Source organism: Eschrichtius robustus, chromosome 19 (genome assembly GCF_028021215.1).
Source record: "Eschrichtius robustus isolate mEscRob2 chromosome 19, mEscRob2.pri, whole genome shotgun sequence".
Lineage (NCBI taxonomy): Eukaryota > Metazoa > Chordata > Mammalia > Artiodactyla > Eschrichtiidae > Eschrichtius > Eschrichtius robustus.
The window spans coordinates 57,743,159-57,754,326 of record NC_090842.1 but is presented as its reverse complement, the minus strand read 5'-3'; the positions used below and the strand labels follow the sequence as shown (position 1 = coordinate 57,754,326).

At 57.0% G+C, this 11,168-nt stretch overlaps 1 protein-coding gene across 1 annotated transcript; it reads right to left on the bottom strand.

Annotated features, from left to right (window-relative positions):
• Positions 1-560: 560 nt before the first annotated feature.
• Positions 561-10,499, bottom strand: CCDC97 (coiled-coil domain containing 97). Its single transcript, XM_068528861.1, has 5 exons — positions 10,296-10,499; positions 6,796-7,251; positions 4,717-4,995; positions 4,124-4,253; positions 561-2,197 (listed from the first exon to the last, which is right to left on the bottom strand). Exons 1-5 carry the CDS (start codon positions 10,357-10,359, stop codon positions 2,077-2,079), a joined length of 1,050 nt encoding a protein of 349 aa, XP_068384962.1. The 5' UTR covers positions 10,360-10,499; the 3' UTR covers positions 561-2,076.
• Between the last annotated feature and the right edge of the window lie 669 nt (positions 10,500-11,168).

Genomic DNA, 11,168 nt, shown 5'->3' with positions numbered 1-11,168 from the left:
AAGACCTCTCACAACTTCTTGAGGGCATCAATGCAAGCACCTGAGAGAAAAACATCTCTCCCAGTTGTGAGTCCAGCGGGCTGGATCGCCTTGGGCCTCCTCTGGGAGACACCCTATCAGTACTGACAGTTTATGCTGCATGGGACCTCTGTGATGGTTCAGTGACTCAGGTACTAAACACTAGATGATGCCGTCCGTCTGTGCATAGGAAGGACAGTGCCTAGCGCGCCAGGAGGGCCCCAAAGGTGTTAGCTGCTGTTATCCTCAACAGCTAACTCTCCTTCAGTCGTTACCCATGAAGAAGTCTGTGCGTCTGTCTACTCTGCATGGCCCTGAGAGCGGACAGGCAGGCCAGGAGGTGGTCTCCAGGACTTACGATTCTACACCCGAGTTTCCATCTCTGATGGCCACGTGGCCTTGAGTATGTGACATCTCCTTTCTGGGCCTCCTGTGACCCACATACGGAATGGAGCTGAGCCCCTCATTCGCGGGGCTGTGTGGAGGATTCAGTGCGGCATCAGGCACCTTGCTGGGACCTGGCACAGGGCAGAACTGCTCAGTAACCGGAAGTTTCCTTATTTAATAGTCTGTCTGAACATCCCTCGGCCTCTGTCTAGCTCTCACTTTCTATGTCTGGCTCTAATTCCAGTTGAGCCAGAGGGCAGAGGCGAGGCCTTGGGGTCAAAAGCTGTGGCCCCAGGAGTCCGTGGGGTCTCCCCGGCACTCTGGGCCGCATGCTGGAGGAGGCAGTTTTGAGGGTCTTTCAGGCCTGGCTCACAGGAGTGAGGGGTCCCCGGGCCCCACCTCTCCAACACATGGCCTGTGTCCTCCCCCGCTAGCAGCTGGCCCCTTCCCTGCGTATGTCTACTGGGGGAGCGTGAGCTGGGTATGGGGGCATGGGAAGGCGGGATGCCTGGGTTCCCACAGGCCAGTGGCTGAGTCACCAGGCGGCCATCTGGCTCCCATTAGCCCAGGGCGGCAGGGGGCTCCGTGGGGCCGGCTTGGGGCAGGGATGCTGGGGCCGGCTGTGTGTGTGTGTGTGTGTGTGTGTGGGATGACTCAGGACCCATGATAACAGCCTGTGCATATTTGGGAAGTGTAAACAGGAGAGGGGGAGGGAGGTGGAGGAAGTGAAGGAAGGGAAAATTGTGGCTGGGCAGAGGGGGGCTGGTGGGGCTGGGAGGGGAAAGCCCCTCCTCTCCCTCTATACCCCACCCCCCCAACCTGGCAGGCCCACGACCCCATGCTGCCCCTGCTCACCTCTCCCAAACCTGGGTCCTGAGGGAGAGGTGAGAGCCGGTGGCCACCCCCAAGGTCGCCCCACTGCCCACAGCGAGGCCCGATTACTCAGCAGTCAGGCTCTGTGGCCCACAGCAGTCAGGATGGGGGATGCTCAGGGCCTTGCGGGGGGTGGGGTGGGTACTGAAACCCAGAGATAAAGGCTGAGAGACAGAGAGGGACAGAGCCAGCACAGAGGCTGCGAAAGATGGACGTGTATGGGCAGGAAGAGCCATGGGCCCAGAGAGGGAGGCCGAAGGAGATGGAACGCAACAGAGGCAAGGAGGTGCAAGTGTGAGACTGAGCCTCAAGCACAGAGGGGCAGGAGAGCAGAGGCGGGGCTGTGGAGGGAGAGGCGGAGCGCCGCTCTGGGTTCCACCTGGCCAGCTCCAGCGACAAAGGGCCCCACTGGCCTAGGTCAAGGGGAGGGTGTTCATCCTGTGCCCTGCTGTGGGGACAGAGGCCGGGGCGCAGAGAGAGGGGGGGACAGAGAAAGACAGAAGGGAAAAAGAGGGAGGTGGAGAAAGAGGGAGAGACACAGAAAGCAGGAGACAGAAAGGTGGTGAGAAAAAGACTGAGAGAGAGGAGAGAGGAGGGAGAGAGGCACCAGGGTTCAGGGGGAGAAGGAAACGGAGAGCAAGGGGGAGGGGGCCGCGGAGATGGGACCAGACCCAGCGAGGCTTGGTGGTAGAGGGCGGCCACCCTGCTGTCGCCTAGAGAAAGTCACTGAGCTGGCCTGTCATCAGCGGCCTTGCTGGGGCGGGGGAAGGGGTGGGGCGGGGTGGGCGGCCGCAGCCATCAGTCCCCGTCCAGCTCTGGGCTGGGTGCGTCCTCGGGCTCCTCCTCATCGAAGTACCTCTCCTCTTCATCCCGGGCCACTATGTCCAGGTTGTCGAAGTCAGGGTTGTCGTCCACGGTGCTGCAGGGGGAGGGAGCGGTCAGGGGCTGGCTCTGCCTGCACCTCAGCCTCCCCGCTTCTGTGGAGAGGAGCTGGGGCCTGGGGCCCCCTGAAGTGAAAGGCCATACGCTGGCAGCTGTAAGTCAGAGCGAACTTACAGCTGAGTTATGTTGGATCTCTCAGGGCTTCAAACAAAAGGCAACATTTTCCAAAGCAGAGATTTTACATGAAAACTTCTGGTTTCTCTTAAAAAGCCAGAAGATGTGGTGACACATGGGCCCACATCTGGGCCCTGAGGCAGTGGTTCTCAACCAGGAAGATTCTGCCCCCCCAAGGAACATTTGTGATAACTGGAGACATTTTGGTGGTTACGAGTTGGGGGGCTGCTACTGGCATCCAGCGGGTGGGCGTCAGGGATGCTACTGAACACCCCCCCCCACAGGACAGTCTGCACAAAGCGTTGCCCAGCCCCAGAGGCCCACAGTGCTGGAGCTGAGAAACCTTGCCCCCAGGCAACAAGTTGTGAGAGGACCCCCGGCTGTGCTCCAAACCCTACCAGGCTCCCTCACACTCTCTTTGGTGCAGGAAGCCCTGTCCAATCCAGCCCCGCCACCCCTGATGAGACCGCCTACCCCTCACCCCTCACACACCGTGCTGCTCCGCTGTGCCCCTCAAGGCTCTCGCACCTGCTGTTCCCCCTGCCAGGAACGCTCTTCCCCAGGGTATTTATGTCGCTTACCCCTCACTTCCTGCAGGTCTTTGCTCCAATGTCACCTGCTCAGAGAGCCTTCCCTGGCCACCTCATCACCCTGCTCCCACCCCCAACGCCGGGACCCTGCTTTGTCTTTCTCCCTGGCCCCATCACCACTAGATGTTTCGCACCTCCAGCACCTCCATTCCGCTCCTTGCTGCCTTCCTCGCCAGAGTGGGACTCCTTCAGGGCAGGGAACCCTTCCATCGGTTTTGTTCCCTGCTTGATCCCCAGAGTCTGGACCCAGCAGCGCTGAGCACCTGGTGGCTGAATGCAGCTCAGCAGCTGCCCCGCGGAGAGGGGACAGGCTTCAGTCCCCACCACTCCCCATTCCTCACACCAGGGCCGACTTCCTCGTGGGCACCTGGCTTTATGACAGCAGTGGTGCCCTTACTGAGGGCTCCCCACAGCCCGGGGACTCTACTCACTGCTTTGTGTGGAACACAGATCAGTCAATGTAAAAGCGGATCAGCCAGACTCGCCTCTGGAGCTGGGGATCCCGGACTGGACCAGCGATGCTCTGGTACCAGGCGCTGCTGTAGCTGTGGCAATCATGACACCACCCCCCGCGCCCCCGCCGCCGTTCTACTGACGAGGCCCCGAGGCTCTGCTTGTTCATATGTCATGGGGGCTGGGTTTGAAACCACACCTGATGTTCCAGACCACAAGGCGAGGCTGCCTCCCTTGACAAAACCATTTACCTTTTCCTCCGATACTTCACTCGCCTGTGTCCTTTTCCCTGATGGCAAAATCCTTTTCCAAAGCAGGTGGCCCAGGTATCTTATCCCTGGGGTTCTACTGGAGGGATGAACAACCAGCACTGCAGGGGCACCCACCACAGGCCCCTCCACGCCAGGCATCACCCTGCCAGGGATTACTTCCTGCAGCATGAGGAGTCCGGGGTCCTGGGGGACACTTAGGAAGCTTGGGGTAGTGGCATCCTACCAGGCCACCACCACCATCTACCCAAATGGGAATGTTTCAAGTGTTTTATCAACATGGAGCTGGACGTCAGCCCTGCTCACTCCCCTCCTTCAGGTGAGGGGACTGAGGCTCGGAGATGGACAAAGCTACTCCAAGGTCACCCACTGATCTCTGATCTGAAACCCTTAGGCTGTGTGACCCCAGAGCCCGTGTCCTGTGGGGTGCCGGGCTGGGGGACTGGGGCGGGGGGCGCGGGGAGGGCACGGGAGCACCTGTAGTCAAAGTCTCCATCCTTGCCGTCCAAGAAGTGCTGGTGCATCCGGCTGGTGAACTCTTCCCGCAGGATCAGCCTCTCTTCTGAGTCGGGGACCCAGGCCTCCGAGTCTATGCCAGGCCTCTGGTCTGCAGGGGGCGACACCCAGGGTGGGGTGTGTGAGGACTGTGCTGAACACACCTCCGCAGAGAGCTGCATCCTTCGTGCTGGGCGGCACTGCGAACACAGCAGTGACCGAGACAGCCCCGTCCCTAACTTCCTGGGGCACACACCGAACACGTGACAATACAGTGCTCTGGAGGCCGCAGAGCAGGGTCGGGACCTGACGCCTGAAGGGTGGTGAAGGGAAGGCACTCCTGGCAGAGGGAACGGCATGAGAGAAGGCCTGGAGGTGAGGGACTGCTTGGCGTCTTTGAGGAGTGGGGACAGGGGTGCTGGAGAGGACGGAAGGGCCAGGGCACTCGGGCAGGCAGGGGCGGGATGTGATGTCTGCTCCCGCAGGTGGGCCCAGCCTAGTGCGGTGGAGCTGAGACACGCAACCCTGGGGCTGGGGTGTGCCGACACTGGGGCCTCCCCACTGCCGGCCCTCACCTTCCTCGTTGCTGTCCTCCTCCTCTTCCTCCTCCTCCAGGCAGGCCTCCTCCTCCTCCTGCTGCTGGAGCAGCCGCTGCTGCAGCTCCCGCTCCTGGTAGGACTGGAGCAGCAGGTCGGAGAGCGGGCAGGCGGGAGTGCCGGGGGGGCCGGGCTTGGGCGGCTGGTGGGCCGGGGTGCGGGCGCTGAGCTCCTCTAGGGTCAGGTACTGCCCGATGTACTGCTCGTACAGCAGCGGGGCCCGAAACCGCATCTGCTCGTCGCTGAAGTACTCGCCCCCTGCGCGGAGGAGACAGGGTGGGCGTGGAGTCAAGGGCCTGCGGGCGAGGCGAGGGGCTGGGCGGAGGGTGAGTGTGCCTGCGCAGACCTGTGTCCACCCAGGCGTGGGACCGCGCTGACAGGAAGCCGTAGACACACAAGTGTGAGTGTGATCGTCCACAGTCAGGAATGTACGCAAACACGCGCAGACGCCTGACGTCGTGACCGTGAGAACTCAGGCACGTGTCTAAGCACGTGTGTGCGACCAGGCCTGTATCTACGTGTGGACTCATGTGTCCAAACATGTAGGGGACACAGTCAGGCTGCTGGACATCCTGGCCTGAGGCACTGGTGGCCTAGGGCCGTGTACAACTGGGCAGGATTCACGTGTGTGTGTGTGTGTGTGTGTGTGTGCGCGCGCGCACGCGCACACTGCTGTGGGTCCCTGCATCTGGGAGCTGGTGTGCAGGACGTTGCGGGCAGGTATACTGTGCACGGAAGCCAGTATGTAGACTGTGTGTGCCTGTCTGCTGAGCCCCGTTCTGGCTGTTGGTGCACACACCTGGACACGCCTGCACTGCTGGGCACATAAGTGTACATCTTCATGGACCAGACGTGTGTGTGCACAGCGTCAGGTCTAGCAGGGCATCTGCCCAGGTGTGGGTGTCCCTGTTGGTCTTCCAGACCCCAGATCTCACCTCTCCTCAGAGCGTTCCTCTCTGCAACTACCCCTTCTGTGGGCCTGGCTTCCCCACTCCCCAAACCCAGGGCCTTCATACCTCTCCTGATGTCTCTTCCTGCATAGGCAGCTCTGTCCCTCAGATAACAGTTAAGCCTGCCCAGCCCCTCCCACTGCTGGTCCTAGCCCCGCGCTCAGAGCCCAGGAATCCTGTGACCATCCCTGTCCTGCCCTCCATCTTGCCTTCTCTCTCTTACCCCCCTCTCTCTGTTCCCAATGTTTCCCACCACATTGTTTCTCTCCCTCCTTCTCCCTATCTTTCACTGTCACGCTCTCTCTCTGGGTCTCAGTTTCTCCCTCCCCTCCTCTGCCCCTCTGTCTCCACCCATCTCTGTCTCTCTGGCTTTCTCAGTTTCTGCCACCTAACCCCACTTCTTTCATTCACTCATCCTCCCTCCTCTCTTCATCCCTGCTCCTCATCTGTCACTGTGTTCCACTCTCTCTGGATCCCTTTCTCTACAGCCTGTGCCTTCTCCCTAACTAGAATCTTAACTCACTCTCTCCTTCATTTGCTCTCATCTTTTAACATTAGTTCTGGTGTCTTTGGTCACAAAGCTGCTTGTAATTACATCATGGTCAAAAATTACCAATCTTACAAAAATAATAAATAAATAAATAAACAAATAAAAAAGAGAAAGGTACCAATGTTTTCCTTCATGCTTTTCACATGTGTTTTTTTTTTCAAGAGGCCTTTGCCTGCCCTGGGTCATGAACATTCTCCCCTAGGTTTCTGTCAATGCCTCTGTGTACAGTGTGAGGTAGGGATCTAGTTTCCCTGAGGGATAACCAGCTCTCACAGTGCTGGATACTGTGTGTCCTCGGCCTGCTGGTCTGAAATGGCACTTCTGTTATCTACTAAATTCTGACCCTTCTCACTGCCTGTCCCATTCTCTTCCCGTGGGTCCCTGTTTGTCTCTCCCTATCTCACCCTGTCACCTCACATTTCTGTCTCTGTCTCTCCCCGGGTCCCTGTCTTAAAACTTGTCTCCCAGGATCTCTGTCTGCGTTTCTGCTCCTGCATACTTGTTTCTTACTTCCTCTGCTTCAGTCTCCCCTCCCACCCAACCCGGCCGCCCCCACACCTTGGATGAGCTCACGCAGGGCAGCGTAGCGGCGGTTACGCAGGCGGGTGCGCAGGGTGCGGGGTCGGGTGCTGCCTTGCCGGGCCACCTCGGCGCAGTAGAAGTCCGCGCGGTGGTCACCGCGCAAGTGGCCAAAGCAGGCCAGGTGCTCCTCCCGGAGGCCCGTGCGGAAGCGCTCCAGGAACACCAGTGGCTTCTCGTGGTACAGCTGGCCCAGGATGGCCACCTTCTCCTGCTCGGTCAGGTCGGGCTCGCCCTGCTGCTGGCTGCACACGGGCAGGCGGCTGGCAGCCACGGCGCGCAGCATGGCACTCACTGCCGCGTCCTCGACCTCTGGGGGGTCAGTGTCTAGGGCCCTTGGCGCTCCCTCTGCTGCTTCTGCCTTGTCCTGGGGTCTGGATGGGACCGGCGTCCAGCTCAGCTCCCCCCAGTGCCCAGGACTGGGCTCCGCGCAGCCTGTGGGGAGAGGGGAGATCAGTCAGTCCAGGGATGGGAGAGCGGACGGCGCAGTGGGTGAAAGGGACTGGGTGCTCACTGACTCACTCATTTCACATTTATTGAGCACCTACTATATTCTGGGCACTGTTCTAGGCCCTAGAGATACCACAGTAAGCAAGAGATTGACAGTTTAGTGGGGAACGCAGACGTGAAAACATAGTTAGAGAAAACATATAGCGCGTTAGGTGGTTCTAAGAGCTGTTTAGGAAAATAAAGAGGGAGGGAGGAGGGAATGGGGGTGAGGCTGCAATTTTAAATGGACAGTCAGAGAAGGCTTTGCCAAAAAGGTGACATTTCGGTAGAGACCTGAGGTGGTGAGGGACTGAGCCACGAGATTTCTGTGGGAACTGGCAGAGGGAACAGCCAGTGCAAAGGCCCTGAGATAGGAGTGTGCTTGGTGTATTTACTTGGTCATTGACCACTTCATTCATTGATTCACTCAATTTTGCCTTTTCCCTTGCTCACAAAATGATCAATACATTCACCAACTCGTTCACTCACTCACTCATTCATTCTCTCCTACTCATTTGCATATCCATCCAACCACTCTTCAGCAACTCTAAATCTATGCCGGGCCCTGAGCTGGGCAATGCTGAGGATCCCCGGAGGGATCCAGTTCAGCTCCCAGGGAGCACCCTGTCTGATGGGGGAAGACAGGCAAGGTCAAAGACAGCACAGGCACTGGTAACAGAAAAGCTGAGTGCTGGGCAAACCCTGGCGCAAGCCTCTTCTCAAAAGTGGTGGCAACTGGAGCAAGGCAATAAGCAAGCAGGAAATAAGTGAAGACAGGAGGTACAGACAACTCCTTTAGCTTGGCTGGGGTGGGGAAGAGAAAGAGGGTGGTGGTTATAGGCACAACGCGTTTCAGGGAGGGTTTTAATGACTGAGGCAAGAGAAGACTGGGCTGGACCAGGTAAAGGGGTTGTGGAGGAGGGGACAGGAGGGGGTCGTGGTTAAAAAGACGCTTGTGAGGCCGAGTAGGACAAGTCATTGAAATGAAGGGCTGGGAGGCGAGGGAGGTATCCAGTTAAGGTCCAGGGCTCTGGCCAGGGGACTGGTCAAACTGTCCCTGACACAGAGACATGGATGAGGAGCAAGTCTGGGGGAAGATGCTGAGGCTGGTTTGGGACAGGGATGGTATGACAGGCCCAGGAGACATCCAAGGGGAGGCATTTACAAGACTGCTGGTACATGGGAGACTTCTCAGGAGAGAAGTGTTGGGCTGGGGACTGAGTTATGGGAGTCGTCAGAGCAAAGAACAGAAGTAAAGCTGAAGGAAATAAGAAGTCGTGGGGAGGGTGGGGGGAGTGTGTAAGGTATGAAAAGAGAAGAGGGGCCAAGAAACAGTCCTGACTGGATGGGGAGAAGACATGTCTGTGAAGGAGGCTGTGAGAGGCTAAAAAATGGCCCCCAAAAGATAGTCACGTCTTAATTCCTGGAACCCGTCAATGTTACCTTACGTGGCCAAAAAAAAAACCCAAAAACAAAAAAAAAGAGGTCTTTGCATATATGATTAAATTATGGATCTTGAGATAGGGGGATTATCTTGGATTATCCAGGTGGGCCCTAAATGCCATTACCAAGTGTCCTATAAATGCCAAGTGTCCTATAAGAGGGAGATTTGACACACACAGAGGAGAACACAAGGTGAAGATAGACAGAAGCAGAGATTGGAGTGATGTGGCCACAAACCAAGGAATGCCAGGAGCCACCAGAAGCTGGAAGAGGTGAGGAATGGGTTCTCCCTTAGAGCCTCTGAGGGAGCTCTCCACGGCCCTGCTGACACCTTGATTTCAACCCGGTGATACTGACTTCAGACTTCTGGCCTCCAGAACTGTGAGAGAATAAATTTCTGTTGTTTTAAGCCACCCAGTTTGTGGTCATTTGTTACAGCAGTCACAGGAAACTCATACTGGCTGAGCAGGAGGAGCCCAAGAGATAGGAAGGATATCAGAAGGAGGGTGTCACAGAAACCAAGGGAATATTTTCAAGAAGGATGGAGGGGTCAGTGGCATTGAATTCTCCAAGTAGCCTAATAAGGAAAAAACTGAACAGGGTGACTCAGTTTAACTACACAGGGAGGTCACTGCGGACCCCGATGGGTGCAGTTTCTGAAGGTAAAAGCCAGACTTTAGTGGGTGGGTAGTGAGGAAATGGAGGCAAGTGTGCATGACTCTTTGGAGAAGATAAATGGTATCTGGAAGGCAGCATGGAATCAAGGGATAGATTTTCTTTTTAGGTTAAAGCTTTTTTCTTATTATTATGGAAACTTTCAAACATGCACATAAGTAGAGAGTACAATGACCCCCTCCCCCCCCCCCCCATATTCATCATCCAGCTTCAAAAATGACCAATTCTTGTCCAGTGATGTTTCAACCAACCTCTCAATCGCACCTCACCCCACACGGGATTACTCTGAAGCACCAGGATAGAATTTTAAGATGAGCAAAACAAAAGCATTTTAGGTACCGATGGGGAGGCATCAGGAGAAATAAAGAGACTGAAAATGCAAAAGAGAGAGATGGGGGAGCACAGAAATGGATTAACGACCCTGAGGAAGCAGATGGGACTGTGGACTTTCGGAGAAGGGGAATTAGAATGAAATGGGGGGAACCGTTAGTATGGTCTAAGTAGAGTTTGCATGGGACAGGAGGACGCAAGGGAAGGAGTTAACTTGAGAAGCACGGTTGGCTGGGACAATGAGAGAGCCCAGGACAGAGAGGTTTATGCTAGCCTGAGAGCTTGGTAAGGAACTGGATTAGCCTGGGACACGCAAAGAGCCGGCTGGAACTTGGAAGAGGTTAATTTCGGGGGAGGGGATGGAGTAAAGGAGGTCAGCCTGCAACGAAAGGGGTTAATCTGGACAAAGTGGTGAAGGGGACAGGTAGGGCCGAGGGCAGGTGTTCCCTTTTAAAGAGTCCTCCTTCGCCTTCACGGGGAATCATTTCCCAGTGACACCGCAACTCCACCCTCCAGCCGCCTCCGCGTGGCCAGGACCTCACCTTCACCGGGTTCCGTCGCCGCCGTCGCAGTCGCAGTCGCAGTCGCTGTCGCTACGGTCTCCATCCCGATTCTCTACGACTTGTTACCTGCCGTGGCAGGCCGCACACACCAAACCCGCCCCACGTCCTCAGCGGCCACTTCCGGCCGAACACAGTCCCGGGGCCGGGTGCCCCGCGGCACCAGAAACCAGAGTTCCGGGACGAAGTTGGATTTTCCTATGCGCATGCGTGCTTCCGCCCGGCCCCGCCCACCCCAGGCAGGAAAAGGGCGCCAGGGTCAGATAGATCCTTCCGGCACGCCGCACCCCCGCAATCTGAACAGCTACGAAATTGGACTATCAGGAGGGAAGGCTTGTTCACCCTGTGCACTGCTGTGACTCGAGCCCAGCATGCTTAATTTGGGGATGAATGGTTTGAATGACCACCCTCCAGGGCCTCTGAGGGCTTGGGCTCTGGTTTAGACCCCCGTCTTATTTCTTCACCACCTCAAGAATATTTACTAAGCCTTGTCGCTTGCTTCTGTCACCACACCCAGTCCCTGCTTAGCATGAGATGGGTGGTGAGATCAGAGACTCAACTTCCCACCTTGTGCTCCGAGGACCTGAAGAATCTTCAGGCGTGGAGAGACTTTGGTCCTGATTTGCCCTAGGTGACGGGTAGGGACTCACATTCAAGTGTTACCAGTGCCGAGTGGGCAGGGCTGATGGACCCAGAGGTCCAGCTAAGGGAGCTGCCCACCCCAGCCTGGAGGGCCCAGGGAAGGTTCTTTTCTGAGAGTAAAGGACACCCAAACTGAGACCGGAAAAATCAGGAATCAGGATAAGAGGGAGGTAGAGAAGGGTCTCATATAGGAGGATGGGCAAGGCAAACCCC